The sequence below is a fragment of the Astyanax mexicanus genome, chromosome 6 (genome assembly GCF_023375975.1).
Source record: "Astyanax mexicanus isolate ESR-SI-001 chromosome 6, AstMex3_surface, whole genome shotgun sequence".
In the NCBI taxonomy this organism is placed as follows: domain Eukaryota; kingdom Metazoa; phylum Chordata; class Actinopteri; order Characiformes; family Acestrorhamphidae; genus Astyanax; species Astyanax mexicanus.
Window position 1 is genome coordinate 5,614,882 of NC_064413.1, and position 25,274 is coordinate 5,640,155.

The 25,274-nt window shown below is 39.6% G+C and overlaps 1 protein-coding gene across 1 annotated transcript in view; it reads left to right on the forward strand.

The window, feature by feature from the left end:
- The window catches only part of erfl3 (Ets2 repressor factor like 3), a 74,191-nt gene that overhangs the window by 35,623 nt on the left and 13,294 nt on the right, over positions 1-25,274 (forward strand). Inside the window, exon 2 of the mRNA XM_007250863.4 lies at positions 24,476-24,710. Within this exon, the coding sequence (XP_007250925.2) occupies positions 24,476-24,710 (235 nt within the window). The remainder of the gene's footprint in view (positions 1-24,475; positions 24,711-25,274) is intronic.

Genomic DNA, 25,274 nt, shown 5'->3' on the forward strand with positions numbered 1-25,274 from the left:
TCACCAGATGCCACCAACAGGATGCTGCACAGAGGACACTGTTTTAATAATGGCAAATTCTGAGTTCTCATTAACAGCACACTCCAGAGCAGTGCCTAAAGCCAGGCTTACACTACTCTAAACATCACTTCTTTAAAGAGAGTTCAGCTTTGAGTTAGTGCAGCTCCTATTATCTAAAGCTGCTTGCCCCCCAGCCTTCAGCTTCACGGTTAAGTTTTGCACACTTTAATAGCTCACAGTCATTCACAGACTGCACCACCTTAACCTCTGGGTCCTCTATCTCACTGTCATTTTGAATTCATTCCTATTAATATCCTTGCGTTTGTGTAGCACAGAGATATTTGTCTGTAAGCAGAATACAACATGTTTTTTTCAGGCTTTCATTTATTTTATTTAATTTTCTGTTGTTTTTTTCACCAGTAAATTAATTAAATTGACAAAATAAATTTTGTCCTGGTTAGGACCGGGTATCGAAATTTGATATCAGAAAGGTACAGACCGAAATGTCTCTGTACTACCGAGTACTGAAAAGTCTAAAAAAAAAAAAAAAAAAAAAAAAAAAAAAATTGGTGGCCATTTTTTTGATACTTTGAATTAAACACATCAAACGCAGAGAGTGTGCACAGCAAGGCGCCATGACACACACAAACTTGCTCTGTCTCTCGCTCACTCATGCTGTCTCTTGCTCACTTGCGCTGTCTCACCCTTTCTTGCTTACTCGTGCTGTCTCTCACACTCACTCGTGCTGTCTTTCACTCTCGCTTTCTCGTGCTGTCTCGCTCACTCACTCTGTTTCTTCTTCTCTCACTCACTCGCGCAGTCTCCCAGTCTCTATCTCTCTCTTGCACTCTACCCTGAGATTTTATAATAAACTTAATCTGTATCCGGATGGGATTTGTTTCTCAGGGGGGCGTCTGTGAAAAATATTTCACACTTCTACTTAGTGATAAAACTCCTGCATCCAGACAGTAAGTGAAAAAACAGGTGGACCAGTGAGTTTTTTTTTTGTGGGGGGGGGGGCTTTCTCGGTCACATGACATCATGTTCAGTAGCTCCTCCATTTCCACTCGCTGTTGTGTTTTTGTGAATCTCTATGGAAACATGTGCCCAATATGTAATAACTGTGCGTAGCAGTGAACAAATAGATATTTTATTACACTAAAATTAGTAGTGAAAAACTGTAGATAATTCAGCCTGTAGTTTTCTCAGAGGACGTCTGAACCACAAACTTAAATGTATTTTATTGAGATTTTAAATGATTTATCAACACAAAGTAGCGCATGATTGTGGAATGGAATGATGATTACACATGAAATGATACAGGGTTTTTTTTTTTTATTGTAATCCCTTTACTGTGAGAAAAAATCCAGTCCAATCAATTACCCTCAGAAGTCATTTAATTAGTTAATAGGGTCCCTGTGTGTAATTTATTCTCAGTATAAATGATGAATACCTGTTATATACCTGTCCTGTGAGGGCCTCCCATCCGAACTAACGGAACAAGGACAGAGCAAGGATAGCACTGGTCAGAGAAGCAGCCAGGAGGTCACAAGTGGGACCATGGTCACTCTGGAGGAGCTGCAGAAATCCACAGCAACATTATCATTATATATAACATGATAGCAGTACCATTAAAAGTTAATATAAAGTCTCTTATGATCCTGAGATCATGTTTCAGGCCTGTCTTGACTGATCGGGTGTGTTTGTATTTTGGGTACGGTGGGTGGGCCTGGAGAATGTGTATGAATGTGGAATTTCCCTGTTATGGTGGGCTCACAGCTGGGGGAGTTTTAATTTGTGAATTTGACTAAGAGGTGCAGCATTTTTTTGTGTGTGTGTGCTTGTGTGCGTGTGTGTGCGCGCACGAGAGAGATAGAGGCAGAGATAGAAAGAGGTGTATAACTAACTATAGCAGCACTGATTGTAAGAGCTGCTGACATCAGTGTTGATGTGGTCTGTTTTGATTCTGTACGTCCGAGCGGCTGATGCAGGTTGCCATGGTGTGGCTGCTGTTGCTGTGTGCGAGTGTGTGTGTGTGAGTGTGTGTGAGAGTGTGTGTGTGTGAGTTAGTGAGTGTGGTTACATCATCAGTGTCTTGCGTAATGCAGTAGGCTTTATTTGCTCCAGCTGAGGAGGGTAATCTCTCCCTGGAGGAGAGAAAGAGAGAGAGAGAGAGAGAGAGAGAGAGAGAGAGACTAAGGTAACTGACATGAAGATGGACAAAATGTATGAAGGAGAGAAAAACTCAGCCAAGCATTAACTCAAGCCTCAATCATTTCTGCCATTAATTAGAGTGTGTGTCTATGTGTCTGTGTGTGTGTGTGTGTAGCTGAGAAAGTGAGTGTGTAGAAGCATTTGTGCACACTGATCTAGGCTTGTCACGATAACTATTTTTTGGACAGTATATTGTCCCAGAAATGTAAAGAGCATTTTAGGCCACTAATATAATAATGATGTAATAGGATTAGAATGCAGTTACATCATTTTAAAGAGCAATCGGCTGTTATTATTATTTTTTTTTTTGATAGATAGTAAGGCTGCACGATATTGGAAAAATGTTACATTGCAAATGTTTTTTTTTTTGACGATATATATCACAATATTAAACAATGCAGTGCCCATGACGTCACCAGACCCGCCCCGCCCCCACCTGTACGCTCACTCATGTCCAGACCAATCAAGAGCTGAGTCAGTGCCGACCATTTAAAACCCGAGGAAAACAGCAAAACAACAGTAATCGGCCGTTTAATCAGGCATTTAAATGGCTTTTTAAAAGGTAAATAAGAGCGTTTTCTGGGATTAAAAGCGTGAATTCAGCTGTAACTGGAAATATCTGCACTGCAAAACTGTGCTGGACTGAGGTGCACAGCTTTTAACACCCAGGTTTACAACCCCCTCTAACTCACGCTTCTCAGGCAGCAGCAGCCTGTCACTCAAACAGACACAGAGACAGCGCTGTGTATCTACTTCTTGTGTCAAAATCAAAACATTGCAACATGACTTGTTTGATTTAATTGCCTTAAAGTGACATCGCACGTCCTGACTATTGTGCATGTGCACATCGCTATGATGATGCAAAAATGATATATCGTTTAGCCCTAATAGGGATGCATCAATACCATTTTTTTCAACAGAGTATGAGAACATGTATTTTATGTAGTGCCATGCAGCTGTTCATTTTTCCTTTTTTTTTGTTTGTTTATTTTGAGAGTCACATTAAATAAACAGTTTTTTTTACTTTTCAAAAGATATTTGAAAGAAATTAAGAAATTGTGCTTGGATAAAAAATAGCGATTAGGTTTACTCTACAGACTTTATGGATGTTAATTTTCTCAGCATCATCGTGTGACATCAGGACCACATCAGCCAATCGGGTGAGACTATCAGGGAAATAAATACCAGAAGTTCAATTTACATTGTTAATTGCAAAGGAACTGATATGCCAAGGAAAACCACCAGTGCTTATGTTTAGGAAAAATGAGTAAGCATAAGAATCTGAGACCCATTGTCAAAAACCAAACTGTTATATGGCTAGATGACTGACTCAGAACATCTTCAAAACATCAGACAGATCTCTCTCTCTTTTTCTTTCTCTCTTTCTCACTCTCTCTCTTTTACACTCCCAGGTTCTGCCCACAGAAAGAGAGAGAGAGAAATAGAATAATAAAAGAGAGAGAGAAGAAGAGAGAGATGAAAGAACCAGAGAGAAATAAAAAGAGAGTGAAAAGGAGAGAAATAGAAAGAGAGAGTGAAATAGCGAGAAATACAAAGAAAGATAAATAAAAAAAAGAGAAATAGAAAGATAAAAAAGACAGTGAAATAGAATAAGTGACAAATAGACAGAAATAGAGAGAGAAAAATGAACAGAAATAGAAAGAGAGGGAAATGGAGAGAAACGGAAAGAGAGAGAAATAGACAAAAATAAAGACAGATACAAAGAGAAACAGAGATGATAAAAAGAAAGAGAAATAGAGATAGAATGATACAGTGAAATAAAGAGAGCAAAAAATAGACAGAAATAGACAGAAACAGAGAGAGAAAAACAGAGATAGAAAGAGAGAGTGAAATGGAGAGAAATAGAAAGAGAGAAAAATAGACAGAAATAAAGACAGATACACAGAGAAACAGATGTAGAAAGAGAGTAAAATAGAGAGAAAGATTGAAATGGAGAGAATTCGCAGGTGGACAGAATGTATAAAGAAAAGAACTCTCACTCATTTCATTGTTTCTTCTTAAACTAAGGGTATTATAGTGTTTATCCTGTTTTTTAATAACTGCTTCTACTGCGCAGGGAAGGGTTTTTACTAGATTTTGAAGGATTGCTGTGAGGATTTGATTGTGTTCAACAACAAGAGCATTTGTGAGGTCATTATGTTGGATGATCAGCACCCCACCTCATCCTTAGCTCCCCAATTTATCCAGAGAACACAGTTCTCCCACCGCTCCACACCTCAGTACTGAAGGGCTTTTCTACCCCTCTTCTCCACACCTGGCTTTAGATGTGGTCTCAGTAGATTCATGTAGTATACTGCTGCTTCCTCCAGAGAGTCCTGTTCTCGTGACAGGACGGTGTGTGTGTGTGTGTGTGTGTGTGTGTGTGTGTGTCAGCAATGGTAGTGCAACTAAAAGTAGCTGAATTCATTCATTAGTAAGGATGACCACAAGCATTTGGTCATATAGTGTGTGTATTAGGATCACTGTTGTAATGCTGGCCCCCTATAGTGCGTGTGTGTGTGTGTGTGTGTGTGTGTGTGTGTGTGTGTGTGTGTGTGTGGTGAGTGTTATGTAATGAAGATCAGCAGGACTTAATCAGCTTTAGCAGACACATTTAACCAGCTCTCTCTCTCTCTTACACACACACACACACATACATATAACACACCAGTATAATGCCTGTCACTGTTTCCTTTACTTACCATCACCAGTGTTAATCAACAGTCTAGGAAGCCAGGTGTGTGTGTGTGTGTGTGTATGGTGACAGGCTGTGTCACTGCATGGGCTCCCAGCTAAGCTCATGTTTACCAGTGGACACACACACACACACACTGAGCTCCAACCTTTGTCTCCCACCACTTTTTCCTATACGCACATAGTGACACACACACAGACACACTGTTCTACCCTGGGCGATGGTGGCTGACATTGCTTATCTTTCTCTATCTGTTTCTCTTTCTATCTTTCTCTGTCTCTCTTTCTCTCTGTCTGTCTCTCTCTCTCTCTCTCTCTCTCTCTCTCTCTCTGTCTGTCTCTCTATTTTCCTCTCTGTCATGCCCATTCTCTCTCTCTCTCTCCTCTCTTTTACTCTCGTTCTGCTCTTATTCACGCTCTCCCTCTTAACTCTTTCTCACACTTTCTCATTTTCTTATATTTCTTTTTTTGTCACTTTTACATTGTTTTGTCTCTCTCTAATCACTCACTTTCACACTGTTTTTCATCACTCTATCTCTCACTTTTTAACATTTGGCATTTTCTCTCCAAGACATCTTGACAACTTGCTCTCCCTTTCACTCTTGTTCTGCTCTTATTCGCACTCTTCTGCTCATCTCTTTCTCACGCTTTCTCATTTTCTCTCATATCTCATATCTCTTTTTTGTCACCTTTACTCTCTTTTTCTCTCTCTAATCACTCTAGCTCTCACTTTTTAACAGTTTGGCATTCGCTCCTTACAGTCTTACTTCAGTCCGACATGCTCCCCCCTCCTTTTCTCTCTCTCTTTCTCCTTTCTCTTCTCTCTCTCTCGATATCTCTCTCCTTTCTATTCTCTCTCTCCTTTCTATTCTCTCTTTCTCTCTCACCATCTCCTTTCTATTCTGTCTTTTTCTCTCCCTCTCTCTCTCTCTCTCTCTCTCACCATCTCTCTCCTTTCTCTTCTCTCTCTCTCTTTTCTCTCTCTCACCATATCTCTCTTCTTTCTCTTCTCTTTTTCTCTCTTGCTCTCCCTTTCACTCTTAATTCCTCCCTTATTCGTGATCTCCCTCTCATCTCTTTCTCACGCTTTCTCATTTTCTCAGCTTTTTTGTCACTTTTACATTGTTTTCTCTCTCTCTAATCACTCTCTTTCACACTGTTTCTCATCACTCTAGCTCTCACTGTTTAACAGTTTAAGAGAACAATTCAGTTTCCGAATCAGTTTATCTGATTTTGCTATTTACAGTCATATGAAAAAGTTGGGGCACCCCTATTAATCTTAATCATTTTTAGTTCTAAATATTTGGGTGTTTGCAACAGCCATTTCAGTTTGATATATCTAATAACTGATGGACACAGTAATATTTCAGGATTGAAATGAGGTTTATTGTACTAACAGAAAATGTGCAATATGCATTAAACCAAAATTTGACCGGTGCAAAAGTATGGGCACCCTTATCATTTTATTGATTTGAATACTCCTAACTACTTTTTACTGACTTACTGAAGCACAAAATTGGTTTTGTAACCTCATTGAGCTTTGAACTTCATAGCCAGGTGTATCCAATCATGAGAAAAGGTATTTTTTATCAAAACAACTCTCAAATGATCTAAAAACAAAGATTGTTCAACATAGTTGTTCAGGGTAAGGATACAAAAAGTCGTCTCAGAGATTTAACTTTAATAGATGTTGGTGATGGGACGGAGAGGTCAACCAGTTGGGACTCTTACTATTGAGATTTTTTTTTTTTACATGCTCTCTCCATTCGCTCTCACTCCTCTTCTCCTCTGTCTTTTGCTTTCTCATTTTTTATGCTTTCTCATCTCTATTCTCACTCTTTCACATGTGCTCTCTCTCTCTTTTCCTCTCTCTTTGGGATGGTTAACAGATGTAAGCAGTGTTTTTCCCCCTTATCTAAAATTGGACTGGTGAAAGAATGGCAGGAAGAGAGGGAACGGGAGCAAGTGAGGGATAGGGAAAAGGAGAGAGAGAGCGAGGGATTGATGGAGGTGAAGGGAGGGGGGTGGGGAGCAGGCTGATTGAGATAAAGAAGGCGTGTGTATTTTTGGACAGTCACACACGTCACACAGACGCAAGTCAGGCTGCCGTACACAAACAGAGACGGAGGTGACAAAAACATGCAGTGTGTGTGTGTGTGTGTGTGTGTGTTGGAGCCCTAATAATCAAATGACTGCTCAGAAAAGTAGGAAGGAAACTTTTTTTTTTGCACAGGAGTGATAACAGCTTGTGTTTTGTCCCCAAGTGTACTCATGCCTGTGTGTGTGTGTGTGTGTGTGTGTTTGGTGTGTGTGTGCGCCTGTGTGTCATATACCACCTGTAGAGCTCAGAGCTAAAGACTCATCCTTCCAGAGCACACTGTTCCAGAAGTCCTGCTCTTTGTTTCTGAGTTTTAATGGTAAATTTAGAGTCTGAACCAAGCTCCATGTTTCATCTACATTTTGTAGATTTAGTTCCGATTAGTTTCTGTTTCACACTGCAGCCCAGTGAGGGCCTAAGATAACTTTACTAAAGTCTGTCATCACCACCTATGTGGGCGGAGCCTCCTTATACTATACTTGTCACTGATTGGTTTGTAAAATGTTGGTAATTTGGCGAGTTGCTTTTCCAGGTGTTGTGTCTATTTCTGCCTCCATGCAGAAATTCCACTGCCTATGAGTGCAGGTGTGTCCTGCTGCAGAATGATTGTAACAGATTAATCTACAGTTACAGTAGATACAGAATCACCAGTGTAATCTGTTGCACCCATATGGTTGCGCCACACACTGGTTCTTTTTCTTGTCCAAAGTCCAAAGCATCCAAACAAGGGTTTTTACTCTGCAGACGAACCAGACCATGATTCAGTTGATCCCAATTGAGACCACCTCTTTTGGTCAGACAAAATTTAAGCACATTGCATTTTCACACCTCCTATTTTGGTCTGGACCGAGCAAGGCAGGTGTGCAAGCCCTCTATGGTATGGTAGAACAGTTGAATAAGTGTATGTGTGCATGTGGTTGTCAGAGAGAGAGAGAGAGAGAGAGAATGAGTGTGCACTTGTTCTCTCTGTGAATAGTAATCCTATCAGGAATGCACCAGCGTTCTCCACCTAAGGCTTGTGTGCACACGTGTGATTGGTTCTGTTGTACCCGATATGGGCTTAGAACAAACACAGCAGTGATAAACAAGCTTCTTCAAAAAATTCCTAGGGGTGTTTTTTTTTTTTCAATCACTTAAAAAATACACCAGATCAGGTAGAGGCTAGTTGGCATTAATGGAGAAAAATCAAAGCATGTCTAAATCACCTGTAATCTTGATGCTAAAAACATTACTCATCCATAATCCCACAGCTGCCCCAGCTGTCTCTGATCCGTGATGCAACAGCCATGTCAGCAGTGATCTCATAGCCATCCATGATCAGTCTTGCCCATAGCCTTCTATACCATTTGATCAATGTTCAAACAATGGTCCCACAGTTATTTTCGATGCTTGATGCCACACCATCTGGGATGCCACAGCCATCTGTTACCTGTGACGCCACAGACATCCGTTATCCATGTTGCCAAAAGCTTGTATTATTTGTGATACAATAGCTATCCATTGGGGCTGCACGATATATCATTTAAGCATGATGTTGCAATGTTTTGATTCTTGACGCAAGAAGTAGATACACAGCGCTGTCTCTGAGTCTTTGTAAGTGACCGGCTGCTGCTGCCTGAGAAGTGCAAGGGGGAGGGGGAGCGCAAGGGGTAGGGGGCCAGGAGTTAACACGAGGTTACCACAAGGCCTCCATCCACATGGTATCCATCCACATCGAAAGCTGTGCACCTCAGTCCAGCACAGTTTTGTGGCACAGATATTTCCAGTTACAGCTGAATTCACGCTTTTAATCTCAGAAAAACAAACGCTTTTATTTATATTTTAAAAAGTCATTTAAATGCCTGATTAAAGTGCTGATCCCTGTTGTTTTGCTGTTTTGAGAGCTCGGCGCTGACTCAGCTCTTGATCGGTCTGGACGCGAGATGCGCAGGATTGGGGGGCAATATGATTTATATCGTCGAAAAAAGAACATTTGCATTGTAAAATATTTCCAAATTTTCAGCCCTAATATCCATTATCTGTGATGATGCAGCCATTTGTACTTATGATCACGCAGCCATCTTTGATGCCACAGTCATCTTTGGTCCTTAATCTTACAGCCCTCTGTTATCCATGATGCCACATCCATCCATCCATCCATCCATCCATCTGTGATGCCACAGGTATCTTTGATCCTTCTGAGTGCACCTTATAATTTGGTGCAATTTATAATCCAGTGCGCCTTATGTATGAATTTTACCAGTCAGGTATTAAGGAGCAGTAAAGCCAGCATTATACAGGAGTTTCACTTGAGTTTCTCAAGTGGGGGTTATTTACCCCCAGCAGCAAGACCTGCTGAATTAGAAGGGAAACATGGTGACACCCCTGTTCCTTACTAGTGTTGCTTAAAATGCAACTTATAATTCAGTGGGTCGTACGTATGAAAGTAAACCAGAAAATAGACATTCAACAATCGTGCGCCTTATAATGCCATAATTATGATGTCACAGCCATCTTTGATGCCACGGTCACCTTTGGTCCTTAGTCTTATAGCCACCTGTTATCCGTGATGCCACATCCATCCATGATCTCTGATGCCACAGCTGTCTTTGATCCTTGATGACACTTATTCTTGATATCACATCTATTGGTGATGCCATAGCCATTCATTATCCATAATGCCACAGTCTTATGTGATCTTTAATGCCACAGCCACCAGATTGTTGATGCCACATTCACTCCTGATATGATGCCGCAGCCATTTATGATGTCAACATAAGTGGCTGTATTAAAGACCCTCCCTCTCCCACATCGCTCAGTGTATTACTAGCTAGTACAAACATTTGTTACAAAATTTAAACTTTAACTGTAGTGGCATTGTGATTGTAGCAGTTTGAGTAGAAGCTCATGGTAGCCTTCAGCCTCCCAGCACTGGTAGCATCATGTGATTGAGGGAGTTATATCTAATGGGTGTAAATGGGAAAACTGAACACTGGGGTAAAGGGCCTTGTGCAGTAAAACACTAATCATCCTCAGTATCCAACTCTGCGCTGGTAAGTAGCGTTAGCTCATTAGCTGTTCCGCTGAGAAGGCCTCCGTTACTCAGTCAACACAGACCATACCGATTTCCCCTGGCCTTTGAATAATAAAGCATGTTTTCAAGCGTATTCCTCTGTGTGGTGCTAATGAAAATGTTTTTATCTTTGTTGAGATCTGAACCGTCACTGAAAAGTAACTCTGTAAGCTAAGATTAGCGTTTCTAAAGATTTGACGTAATTGGGCTTATATTAATCAGCCTTAACATTAAAACCATTGCTGGATGAAATTTTCATGAATTATTTATCCCAAAAGAGAGAAATTGTAGATAAATGGTTACTGTTTGGATTAAGAAAACATTGATGATCTGCTTTCATGGCTCATGAAACATGGCTCATGTTTTGTGTAGGATCTATTATTAGGCAGCGAGTGAACGGTTAGTTCTTAAAGTTGATGTGTTGAATCATAAGAACCTAAGCATCTGTAACAAGAACCAAACTTTGATCACTAGATTACCAGGTTAGACCATCTCTAAAACATTAGGTAGGTCATCATATTAGGAGCAAGATTGTTCTCTGTTGCACAGGATAAATTAATCAGATTTACCAGCCACAGAAACCACAAGGTACAATGGTAAAATTAAAATTAATAAAAACATTGAATAAGAAGGTGTGTCCAAACTTTTGGCTGGTACATCATATGTATTTTTATATTGTTGTTGATACCCCTTCTATTGAATACATTAACTTTACTTCAGTCCTGAATATATGGATGTATTTGGAGTGCATTATTAGTATTATGACTTTCTTACAAATCTGATAAAATTCCTGTTATTTTTTAAATATCTCAGTTAGGGGTGTGTCATATCATATCGTATGCAATAATACAATTAAAATTTTCATTTTCTTGCAGTAGTCATATCATATTGCCAAGAGAATCGATATCGTGAAAATACCATGAAATATCATGATATGATTTTAGGGCCATATCGACCACCCCCAAATATAATTTGGATATATAGTAATATATATAAATATAATACACATTAGGGGTGTACCATATTGTATCATACACAATAATATCACCAATATATCTGATCAGTATAATTTATTTTACTTTAATCATGGATATATCGAGATATTTGGAGTGCATTATTAGTATCACGACATTCTGGATCATTGACTTCTGTTACAAATCTGATAAAATTCTTGTATTTTTTAATATCTCAGTTAGGGGTGTGCAATATGTATGCAATAATAACATTTTAATTTTCATTTTGTTGCAGTAGTAGTGTATGCTTGGAACAATTTTTATTTAATTCAGTGTTTTGTCATATCGCCAAGAGTATCGTTATTGTGAAAATACCATGAAATATCGTGATTATGTATTATGTTAGGGTCATATCGCCCACCTCTAGCAGCAGGTGTCCCAATACTTTGGTCCATAAAGTGTTTGCTTAGCCACAGAGTGTAGCATCAGTGCAGCAAAGAACTCTCAGATACCTGTTGCTGGCTCACACACTCTTTCACCCAACCCTCCCCACTCCCTCACTCTCTCTCTTTCTCTCTCTCTTTCTCTCTTGTTTTCCTCCTCCTCTCTCGCTCCTACCTGTTCTATTTGAGGCTCGGCTCTCGGGGCTGAAAGGATTAATTGTCGTTTATGTTTTATTTTTTTGTTCTGTTCATTTCTAGGAGTTTATTTTTAGGCCTGAAGTGTCTGGTTGCTAAGAGACGGTGTCCAAGAGAGAGAGAGAGGGAGAGAGAGAGAGAGAGAAAAAGAGAGAGAGAGAGAGAAATGTTTGCGTTGTGAAGGCTGAATTACAAACACGCTCACGCACTGAGTCAGCGTTGGCGCGCACACACACTCGCGCTCAGGCTTGGTGTGTGACTTGTTTTTCTGGATTGTCTTTTGTCACGTTGCCGTGCTCTCGCACTCTGTTGCCTTCGCTGCTCTCGCGCTCTTTCTTTCTGTCTCTTTCTGTGTAAAAAGTTTTTCTGCAGGTCGTGCAACACTGCAGTTTAAAAGTGGAGGAGAAAAAAAAAACGACAAACATTTCAGTGCAGATGCTGAGAGTCAATACGACTCCCACAGACCTTTACATGTGTATTTACACACACACACACACACACACACACAGAGGCATGCACAGGAAGCTTTGTTGTTGTGGTGGTGCAGAAGACTTGCTAACTTCCTGCACCACAGTGGTGACACATTCCAGGAAACACCAAGACACACCGTCACACACACACACACACACACACACACATATTTGTGATATGCATGCAAGCACATGCTTTACTGTAACTCGTGCACTTACTCTATTGAAGACACGAGAGTGTGTTATTTAGGGTGGGTGGGTGTGATCTTCAAATCGCACTAACCTTCACTCACACCACCTGTTAAATATAACTAATAAAAATCTGAGGTGCCGCTTGCCACCAGGCAATGCAGGCAGCTGCTTGGGGCCCCAGACAAGTGCAAGGCAAGGGGCCCCTAAGGCTGGGAAACTTAAAACATCAGCAGTGGTAATGCACAATGCTTACAATGCTCCTATAAATGTGTATATATATATATATATATATATATATATATATATATATATATATATATTAATGTATATTAGTGGTGTCAAAAAAAATCTGTATAATCACAACAATATTCTGTGATTAACTGTGACTAATCACACTTGTTCTTCTTTTTTCTTAAGAAAAAAAAAATATATATATATATATTTTTTTTTCTTTTTTTTTTTCCCCATTTTCTCCCCAATTGTACATGGCCAATTACCCTACCCACTCACTAGTAAAGACCCCTATAACTAGTGATGCCCCAACACACCAGGAGGGTGAAGACTTGCTTCCTCTGCGGCTTGGTTCCGGTACATCAGCTCTAAAAATCGACTTAAGTAGTGAATTCAAATGATTTCAGGCTAAACTGGGTGACCTATAAGCGTCCATCCCCTGTTAGCAACATTAGCCTTGTTGCTCCAGTGCAGAACTGAAGCTGTGAGCACATCTTGGCTGAATAAGTGTGTTTGGGGTGTGGGATGTGTGGTGGGTTGGGGGGAGGCAGGGTGGGTTGCCAGGTGGACAAGTTTTGATATTACACCAGACTGCAGCTATAAAGGACCTATCTCATTACTGTCACTTTAACACCATGGTGTAGTTCAGGAGGGCACGTTATAACATGATAAGATGACTGGCAGACTGAACAAGTGCGCGCACACACACATCACACACACACACTTAGACACACTTTGTGAAGGCGGTCTGTTGGGGTGAAAAGGGCATTTGAAGAGTAAAGAGAGAGAGAGTTTCTCACCTGCCTGACAAAACGAGAGAGAGAGAAAGAGAGAGAGAGAGAGAGGTTTCAGTCCTGAGGGAATTTGAGAGTAAGTGATGCACAGATAGTTGGATGGGTGGATGGATGGATGGAAGGATAATGAGGCTGAGGAGGAGTGTATGAGGTGAAGGTAAATATACTCTGAGCTGTGGGACTGCTTCTGCTCAGTGGAATAATATTTGTCACCTACAAGAGGAGTGTGTGTGTGTGTGTGTGTGTGTATGGTGCATGTGGGGGGGTGGATGTAACTAAAACTGAAAGAGCAGAAAGGCTTAGGAAAAGTCTTGTTGTCTGTAGATACTTGTGTATATAAGTATAATGTGGATATATAGTAATATATACAAATATCGTATCGTATGCAATAATATCGCCAATAGTTTTAAATATCATGAACGATATTATACCCTGAAATATGGTGCCATATCACCCACCCCTAATTATCACATCAGGGTTCTAATTTTTTACTGTTTTTAGCTTAATAAAATTCAGACTGGTCTCATTTCCTATTATATATCTAATAGAGAGATATTATATCTGTCCAGTATCTTTTATTTTACTATAATCCTGGATATTATTGCATTATTATTAGTTTCATGACTTTTTGAATCATTGACTTCTGGGAAAAAAATTGAATAAAAAAATTATATCTCAGTTAGTGGTGTTTAATATCATATAGTATGCAATAATATATATATATTTTATTTTGTTGCAGTAGTGTATTCTTAAAATATTTAAAAAATAATAAAAATAACTCAGTGTTTTGTCGTACAGCAAAGAGTATCGCTATCGCAGGAATACCATAAAATATAATGATATTATTTTAGGACCTTATCGCTCACTACTAATACACATAAAGATTATTTCCACTGGAAAGTGGCAAAAGTCATGGGACCTGATACTAGTTTCTGTCACGTTGCATGTGGTTTGTCAGTGTAAATAGAAGAAGTGTATAAAGTCTCACGTCAGTACATAAAGTGTGTGTGTATTCTGTTCTCTGTAATGCTGTACATATTAGTTGCCTCTCTCTCTCTCTCTCTCTCTCTCTCTCTCCTTACTCTCTCTCCTTTCTCTCTCTCTCCTTTCTCTCTCTCTCTCTCTCTCTCTCTCTCTCTCTCGTCCGTGCCCGGAGGAGTTCCTGGAAAGGGAAGAGTAGGTTTGGTTGGAGAAGAGCAGGAGTGTGAGAAAGTTTTGCAGGTGTGAAAGCAAATCCTTCACCTCCATCTCTCCTCCACCTCCACTCTTCCCTCACTCCTTCTCTTCTCTCTGTCAAACAATAACCCCTGTGTGTGTGTGTGTGTGTGTGTGTATGTGTGTGTGCGCACGCATGGCTATTTTTGGACCCTCAAGGCCATCTCGCTTCTCTCTCTCTCCCTCTCTCTCTCTGTATTCTGTGCTCTCTCTCTCTCGTGCACTCGCTGACTTCCCGCATTCTCAGAGGTTAAAAGGACGTTCTGTGATTTTCCGGTGTTCTTATCTTGCCCACAAGCGCTGATGATACAGACTGAGTATTGATATTCTGATTATATGGTTTTATGATATGATTGTGATCCATCTCATAACACAGCACTGAAAACATGAAACATGGTGGAAGACTGCCCTGTGTTATTTTGCTCAAAATAATAAATATGTATGTTTTGTCAAATTCTCTAAATAATCAGAACACTGTCACTGAATTAACAAGCTGTGGAATCTTCTCTCAGGCAAAAAACTTACATCTCTGAAGCTTTTTTGAAACATTTATGAAAGTCCATTCATTGTTAAAATTCACAACTAGATTATTGTTGAGTCATTCTGAAGCATTTGCATTGATTGGTCCAATTAATCAGAAATTTATTTTAGGCCTGTCACAATAATTGCAATATCGATTTATCGTACAATAAATGAACCTGACTGCAATCATTTTTGATAATCGTGATATTGTCTATTGTGTTTATTTGTATGTTTGTTCACAATATTTTAGCCAGTTATGCGTCAATAACTGACTCCATACACACAGTGTGAACTAAGGTAGGTGAAGAAATTAGTATATAATTCCCTAACTTATTGTAATAAATGATTAATTACATTTCCGCTGTCTTTAAAAAGTGTATAATTGCTTTTTTATGCTATGCTGTTATCATTATGTCAGTGGCATTAAAATTACAAAAAATATTGTGTATCGCAATCATTTCTAGGACAATAAATCGTCCACAAAAAATTCGTGTTTGGTCCATTTTGAGCATTTGGTATTTTTGAAGCATTCCTATTGAACCATTTATCATGAAAGTTCAATTAATACCTTTAATATATGAATTAATATATACTGGGTGTTGTAAAAGCTAGCTAATCCATATCTCTCAAACTGCTACTAATAAATATACCACCACCGGAGCACAACACGCTTGGAGGAGAACACTAATTCTAATTAACTAATTCTGTTAACAAATAGCTAACAAGCACTGTGCTAACCACATTGGCCATCATGGCCCATGTTAGGGGGTGCTGAGAATAGGGGGAGGGGCCATCATACTAGGTAAATGCTAGTGCATTAGTGCATTAACTCAATATTGCAATGTGATCCAAACGATAGAAAAGTCCTGTGGTGACATTACTTCAAGGACATCAACTCGGAAGACTTTTCCTTATCCCATCTCTCTCTCTCTCCTTTCCTCTCCCTCTGGCTGATGAATGTTTAATGTGATTGGTCGGTGGTCACTGAGAGGCTTTGATTCTCCTCCTCTCCTCTTTCCCTTTTATCCCCCTCTCACCATCAACCCATGACCTTCCACACCACTGTCACAGCCTGTGTAGTAGGAGAGGTGTGTGTGTGTGTGTGTGTGTGTGTGTGTGTGTGTGTGATGATTGTTGAGGAAAGTGGTCAGTAGCTCACAGTTTGCACTCTTCATATACATAAAAAATAATGTTTTGTAATTAGTGAATCCATACACTTTCTCTTGGTGACCAGAGTGCGCATACTAATCAAATCAAATCAAATTATATATATATGTATACATATATATATATATATATATATATATATATATATATATATATATATATATATATATATATATATATATATATATACATATATATATACAAATAATTAACTGCAAGTAATTAAATCTTCAGTTGTTAAATAAGAAGTGGGTGGAATAAAGGTGTCATTTTAGGGAAAGGGTGGAGCTAAATTAAAGCGGGTGGGGAAAAGGTGTAATGTTTGTGCTTCAGGCATGGGTGTCATTTTGTAGAGTTGGTGGAGTTTAAATGGAAGTGGGTGGAGTGAGATGTAATTTAATAGAGTGGGTGGACTTTTAAAGGAAGTGGGTGGGGTAAAGGTGTTATTTTATGGAATGTTTAAAATGAAATGGGTGGAACAAAGGTGTAATATTAGTGCATCAGGTATGAGTATCATTTTATGGAGTGGGTGGAGTTTAAATGGAAGTTAGTGAAGTAAGATGTAATTTTATGGGGAGGGTGGGCTTTTATAGGAAGTAGGTGGAGCATTTTATAGAACGGGGGAAGTTTAAAATGAAGTGGGTGGGGCAAAGGCTTAATATTAGGTGTAATATTAATGCGTTGTGTAATTGGTGTGTGGAATTTAAATGGAAGTGGGTGGAGTAAGATGGTTGTTTTGTGATGTGGGTGGAGTTTAAAGGACCGTGAGTAGGGTAAAGGTGTTATATGAGGTGAAGGTGTAATGTGATGTGGTGGGTTGAGTAACGGTGTCACTCAATTAAGTGGGTGGAGTTAAATATAGAGTGGGCAGGTTACAGGTGTTACTCAATGTACCTCTGGCTGTGACATGTCGCCCTATGATATATTTGCTCTGTATCTCTTTTTCACTCGCTCTCTCTCTCACTCTTTTTTTCTCTGTCCTTTCTGCCTAAATTACTGTTTTTAATTTTGAACATTATTGTTAAGATGTCCTTTGATGTATTAATATTTGACACCGGTTCCCAAGTGTAGAGAGAGAGAGAGAGAGGGCGAGCGAAGAGTACTTCTCCACTTTCTAAAGCAGGACAGTCTCTCCTCTGTGCCGCCCGACAACAAACTCCTCACTGTCATCAGATTCATTTCTGCAGATCAAACCCCCTTCCCTCATTCCATCTCTCTCTCTCTTCCTCCCTCCCTCTCTCTCTCTTCCTCTCTCTCTCTCTCTCTCTCTCTGAATGGCTCTTCCTCGGCAGAACAAAGCAGTAGTATACTTGGCTGCTCTGGATTCTTCAGATACCTCCTGTGTAAGAAGTTCAGCTGCGGACAGCCGACACACTGAGATTTACATGAGAGAGAGAGAGAGAGGAGGGAGAGGGAGAGAGAGAGGAGAGAAGAGGGAGAGAAAGAGAGAGAGAGAGAAAGAGAGAGAGCAGCAATTTGACCTGGATGACAACAGACTACTAGAGGAGCTATGATCTCATCCCTGTCTTTCACTCTTTCACCCCTCCTCCATTGTTTCCCTCTCTCTTTCACTCCCACTCCCCCCTCCGGCCCCTCTCCTCCAGCAGTGTGGTTTTACCCCCCCACCACCATCAGCACTCACACTTCTAGATCCACTCCTCACTCCTCTTTCTTTACTTTCAGTGTAATTAGAGAAGTGCTACAACTCATCTCTGACTTTTACCAGGTTATTATGAAATGATACGCTTTAAAAAAGCTATTTATGATAAACATCTGATTCATGTTATGTCAAAAAGTTGCCTTTCACTTAAATGTTATCTGTATTTATTCTAATATTAGTGGTTTTCTGAATTAATAAACACTTACTGCTCAGATAAGGAGATTCATTTTATATATATATATATATATAAATTGTGTCCAGTACTGTAAAAATGTTCTGTTCTAAACCCATAACTGTAGAAATACATGGACAGCACAATGTCTGAATGTGGTGAATGGAGTAAATGGCACTGAGCTTTGGTACTAGTAAATTTGGCGGAAATGTAAATCTTTAACAATAAAATGCATGAACTGCACTTTTATTGTTAAAACATTACTTGTACTGGACAGGGCATCTTGCGATGCGATAGATCACAATATGTTGCCCATAGTAGCGATAACATATATTCAGTATATTAGAGACAATTTGCTCTGATACTTTACGGCATCTGTGTCACTGAAGAGGATAAAATTGATCAATTATTTGATTAGCACCATCATGCGGAGTAATGAAGCATTAGCATGAATCGCCAACAAAAATTACACAATATATCGTGATGATAATATTTTGGCCCGACCCCTAGTATCCAGTGGAAAAAGTCACCCTTCTTCTGCTTCTTCAATGTAGTTTACCAAATTTATTTTTGGAATGTAGGGTCTACCAAATGAATAGTCAGATCTGGCTCTGCCTTTGTTCTCTAATGGGGAGATTCTGGTTCCAAAGTTGACAATATGGCAGACATTTTTGGCTTTCTTTCTACAGAACGTAGGGAAATGGAGCTACAGCATCCATGCATATGTACAGTCTTTAAGCGTTTGGGGTTGTAGATCATGGTGAGAAGAACTTTACAAAGTCAGGAACTTTGACTGGTTCTGTAGGTTAGATCTGTTGTTTTTTCTTTCTAAAGAGTCTAGAACATTTAGGTTCGACTAATGTCCCAGAGCAGAGATTACTCGCCTTATCCCGTAGATACTCACCAAGGCAAGCAAGATCTTGAATTATTGATGGAGTGTGTGTGTGTGTGTGTGTGTATCCTCCTCTCCTCCTCCTCTGTGGTGAGGATCCAGTGTCTCCCTCTGGGGGGCTGAGAGAAAGAGTGAGACAGAGAGAAAGAGAAAGAGGACGAGAGACAGAGAGAAGGGCTGGAGGTCAAAGAGGTTAAGTAGGGGGGCCGGGGGATGAGGTCATACACACACTCTCACCCATAAGATAACACTTTGGTTGAGGTTTGCAACACTAAACACACACGTTTCATGTTGTTACACAAGACTAGGTAACAGAACATTATTTATAAGAGATGTAGCCTATGTTATATAAACCAATCAGCCATAACATTACAACCACTGACCAGTGAAGGCGGTGCTGTTTAGGCAGGTGGTTTAATTTTAATGGCTATTTTGTTGGTGTTCATTGTATTCTAAAGTGCTTCAAGGAAGGTCTGCCCCTGACCAGAGTCGTGCCCCACATGACTTCATAACTTACAGGACTTAACAGGTGTTTCTTCAGAGGTGTTGATGAAGGTCAGAACTTTTTTGATTGCACAAGGTGGACTTAACAACTCCATAACTCAATATTAGGCAGGTGGTTTTAATGTTATGGCTGATCTGTGAGTGTTTCTGGTATGCAGTAGTCAGCACCTACCAAAAATACAGTCCAAGTCAAAAGTTTGGACACACATTCTCAGTAATATTTGTTGTTTATTTGCATTATTTACTGAATTGTAGATTAATATTAAGGACTTAAAAAAACTATGAAGGAACACATGTAATTAGATAGTAGACAAAAAAGTGTTTGGCTTTCAGGGTTTGGGACGAAAATGAAATGAGCGTGATTCAGAAGTGAAGGAAAAGCAGTTAACAATAGCTTAACATCTCTATCTAAACATAGTTTAAAACAGTTGGACAACCATTTCAGGTTCTACCTCATGAATCCAACTGATTCTGTATCTACTGTAACTGTAGATGAACCCTTATTTATGAACAGAAATAAAAGGAATCTAAGATGAATGAAATATATGTAAAGAGTGTGTGTGTGTGTGTGTGTATGTGTGTCGGGTGGGTCTCCATTTCACCCCATATTAATGTACTGATGCTGCAGGACTCTGTCCAACTAGTAATATGATCAATAACACACTTTATATCCCTGCACGGTTTTGTCCTTCAGTCTCTCTCTCTCTTTCTCTCTTTCTGTGTGTATGTGTGTGTGTGTGTGTGTGTGTGAGAGAAACATGGGCTGAGACATCACGCCTCCAGAAGAGTTTCTATATCATTAGTTCAAACAAGCACCACCGAAGGCCATCAGTCTGTAATGCGGTTCATATATATATATATGTGTGTGTGTGTGTGTGTGTGTGTCACAGGCCTGAAAGTGTATCTGTTATTGCCACAGGGGTGTGTGTGTGTGAGTGTGGGTGTGTGACTCGAATGGCTCCTTTTCATTGTTCCTCGGGGAGTTTGACAGACATTGAATTTGGCTCAGACTTCTTAGTGGAGATCCTTTTCATGTGTGTGTGTTAGTGTGTGTGTGTGTGCGACGTGAAACCAGATCTGTCTGTCAGAATCTCTGGAGCATGGCACATTTGACTTCTTAAAGGGGCAATCAGAAAGCCCTTGGTGTGTGAGTGTGTGTGTGTGGGGGTGTGTGTTGCTCTTGGCAGCACTCAGTCTACTCCAGTGGTTCACACCTTGTTTGTTTATTTTGCAGCGTCAGTTTTGACCTAGCTCTGCAATCATTCAGCTTGATTATATTTAATAGATGGCATCAGTAACATCCCATAATCTAGTTTCATTGTTAAACAACATGAACAAACATGCAGTATGTGATAACACTGTTAGATATCCTGATATTGATGTGGATCATGATGAATAAAGATTTTTTCATAGGATAAGAAGTAGTTTGGAGTGAGCATCCACTGTAGACCTCTAACTCACTCTGCCTCACTTTACATCCCTCTTCCTTGTTTTACGTCCCTCCAACTCACACTGTATCCAGTCTACCTCACTCTACCTACCTCTACTTCACTCTACCTCACTTTCCCTCGCTCCACCTCCCTCTACCTCACTGTGCCCTGCCTTACCTGTGTTGGTAATTTGTTCTTTAATCCAGTGAGCTAGTGATGGAATAGACCATATTCACTGGAGTGATGGCTGGGGGTTAAAGGGAATGTCATACTGCAAAATAAAGCACATTTTGTAGAAGTTTGTACAGCCTTAATGAAGAACTGAAAGTGGTTTAGGGAAGTTGAGCAGAGTGTATATGTGTTTTTAGTGTTTGGGTTCTTATAGTTTGAGGCCAAAGATGCTTACAAAAAGTTCATGTTCTCATAACTAAAGAATTAAAGATTCCTGGCTTCTCTTGTTGGATTGATTAAATGTGGACTAAGTGATCAGATGTAGCTGTTACTACTTTTTTTTTATAACTATTATTCTTGGGGAGGCACAAGAGGTTGTTTAAACTATAATGAAAAAAAATAAATAAATAAAAAGCTTTCCTTAACGAGCTTTTGTTTACATTCCTCCCGTTTCTCTCTCTGTCGCACTCGGTGTGACTTTAGTTTCTGATCGTTTTCGTTTTTCCGCCCGTTCTTGGGCTCCCGATATCCTTATAAGGGTGTTTTTTCCGGCTGTGTCCCAATTCACTAGCCGGGGCAGCGGTAGTGCATTAGACCGTGACCCTGACGACATGGGTTCGATCCCGTGTGAGGAGTAGTTTGTTTATTTTTTTCCTTTTTTCTTGGGTTTACCTGCTTTGAGATCAACTGTTCTGCAATTGTGTTCAACCACCCTCTGGGCTGGAGAGCTACTAGTCTGTAGCACTCTGTCCCATTACACTTTCATTTTCCAAAACAGATTTTTTTTTTGTGGCCCGCTGTGTAATGGCTTGGAAAATATCTGGCTCACAGCCAAACTTAATTGCCGACCCCTGGTCTAAAATAATACCCTTTGTATGCATTAAATGTTTTTTTTTTTTTAAATAAGTATAAATATAACTTCTATACATTCATTGGAGACAAACATTCAGTAAATAGCAAAACAAATACAAAACAGGCTGATTTTAATGTTATATAACTATCAAGATATGGAGTTTTGTATTGCATGAAACTTGTTTTCACTTTTTATTGTGCACGATATGATGTAATAGGATACACCTCTAATTTTGGCAGATCAGACCTAAAACATTTGTGTACCAGTGTGTGTATCTGTGTGTGTGTGTTTGTATACATGAATAATAAGTACCGGTAAGTGGTCAGTCTGTAAAGAAGCTGATCCTGTTTTATCCTGAAGAAGCGTTAGGTCAGCTCAGTCATGCAGTCTTAAATTAGCTCCTGTCTTTACCTGCTCTGACCCTGCTGGAGCTGCTGGGTCTCCTCTTCATCACAGCCTCTGTTTAATTCACTCCCCTCCCCTCCCTCTCACTCACCCACTTGATTCATAGTAATGGATTCGCTCTGTTTGTAGGAGCTCACTGTCTGTTGACTGTTAAATCTACAGGTTATGCATGAGATGGTGCATCAGACTGCTGGAGAGGCTGGATGTTGACCTGATTTGACCTCTGAGGTTGATTACACTGAGCTTATATGATGGTGACACTAGAAATAATGATGATTTAAGAGAGTGATGAAGTGTTTGAGGATGCTGTTGATATTAAGAGCTTTTGAATTGCATTGATTTATAATAATATTTATTAACTAGTAATATTTATTTAGTAATAGTATTAACTTTTTGCTGCTAAGACTGTACCTCTCAATATATGATACACTGACACAACAGAAGTCATGGGATGGCTGTATATAAATTGAAATTGAAGTTTTATTTGAGGGAACAGCCTTTTACCTTTGGAACGAACACCCACACCTGTTATTAGTGAGGTTGAACACTGGCGAGGTGCTCATGGCAAGGTGACTTAAACATTAGAACATCATAGAAGGCTAGTACTGCCACCCACAATGGACAGTACAGCATTAGATGGAAATAATCCATGTAAACCACAGTGTGTGGCAAGAATTCACTACGAGAACGTGAAAACAAAAATCACATCCACATTTAATCCATTTAATGTGCTGACTGAGGGGGCACGGCCAATTGTGCTCTCTCAGGGCTCCGGCAGCTGATAGCAAGCTGCATGACCGGGATTCGAACCAGCAATCCTGAGCATTGTGGCACCGCTTACCCCGCTGGACCATTTGGCGCTCCATTGTAGTATAATCAGACAGTTTTGTAGTCTGTCCGATTTCCCATCTTCAAAAGTAGCTTATGCTAATGCTATAGCATCACATTCACTCATTGTTTTAGTTTAGTCAGGCTATTAGTACACACACCCAGTCAGGGCAGCAGAAATGGGTTAATCTGCTCTCATTAAAACAAAGGAATATCATGCAGTCCACTTTTTCTTGCTGTACTTTAGGACTATATCACATGTTTTGATATCATTGCACTGTTTATTGATTTATATAACAGTATTTCTGCTTTATTCTAGAACTAACCCTGTAGTTGTTGTTTTTTACAGCCAAAATGTTAAATATATTAGTAAAATCTTAATATAGTAGTAGAGGCAACTGTAATACAAGCTTCTGAACCTCTAAGAACTCTCTCATATAAATAGTTTTACCCCAAATGGTTATGAATACACTGCCTGATGTCTGAGACACGTTTTACACCATAGTTTTGAGAAGATTTTGGGTCTGAATGAAACCTGTTCTAAAAATACAATATCATTAAAATATTGAAGAAAAATGTGTAGTGGAAAAAGCTCCCCTAACAATAATAATAATAATAATAATAATAATAATAATAATTCCACACGTATCCAGACATTATTACAAACAGTGAAGTTTGCAGTGCTATGGACACAAGTTTTCTTAATTAACAACAGCTCATCTTTACTGCAAGGAGTTTGACACTGTGTTTGAAGCTTCAGCTGAAAAGGAAAAAAGTTCTGCTTGAAATAAAAGTCTGTGGGTTTTAAAGTAGTGTAAAGACTTTTGCTTTATACAAGATAACATCCGTAATATCCAGTAATATTGCGAGGCTGGATGCAGAAAAAAAATAGCATGTCTGCTTGCTATATAGTCAGGGCTGTTAATAAATCCTTATTATTCCAAAGTAGTCTCTGGTTTTCTTTGCTCAGCTTTGTCTGGAGGCTCTATTACCTCATTTGGATGTTGTTTCTCCAGTTTTATTGCTTTAAATTCTCAAAAGACTTAAAAGCAAGTTCATTTCTATTACTTCTACTGCACAGCTCACAGTAACTGTAACTCAAACATGGCGCTTTGGTGACGTTGCACACAGTAAACACCTGTGACTCGCAACGACTGACTGTCAGCCTTACTTTTCAAAACATTAGTGTGCAGAAGCTCAGTGTTTTAGTGTTTAAGATGATTTTATAACTGATCATTACTACATGATCATAAATGAATTAATAAGGAAAGCACTACAGTGATATTAACGTTCGTTCTCCCTCCTGTTTTCTGTGTTTAGGGTTTGCCTTCCCAGACTGGGCCTACAAGCCCGAGTCGAGCCCGGGGTCCCGGCAGATCCAGCTGTGGCACTTCATCCTGGAGCTGCTGAGGAAAGAGGAGTACCACGACGTCATCGCCTGGCAGGGCGACTACGGCGAGTTCGTGATAAAGGACCCCGATGAGGTGGCCCGACTCTGGGGGGCGCGCAAGTGCAAGCCTCAGATGAACTACGACAAACTCAGCCGAGCTCTCCGGTAAAGAGCCCATCTCTTTTATTTTTTTCATAAATATCAACATTTATCAGAATAGAAATATTTTATATATTTCATAATATAACTGATTTGTAAACACATTTTTAATTTTTGAATAAGATTCAGAACCCATCCAAAAGGTTTACAGAGTTGACAGCTACTGTGGCTCGCAAAAGTATTCATACCCCTTGAACTTTTTCACATTTTGTCACCTTACAACCACAAAGAGACTAACACAAAATCGCACACAAGTGTGAGGTGGAACGAAAATCATAGAAAGATTAAAAGATTTAATTAAATAAAAATCTGAAAAGTGTGACATTCAAAAGTTATACCAATACTTTGTAGAGTCACCATTCACTGCAATTACACCTGCACGTCTTTTTGGATATATCTCTACCAGTTTTGGACATCTGCACATGGATGGAGAGCGTCTGTGAACAGCAAGTTTTCATGTCTTGCCACAGTTGCTCAGTGGGATTTTAGGTCTTTAGGACTTTGACTGAGCCATTCTAACACATGATTTTTTTTTTATCTTAACCATTCCACTGTAGCTCTCTAGTGCTG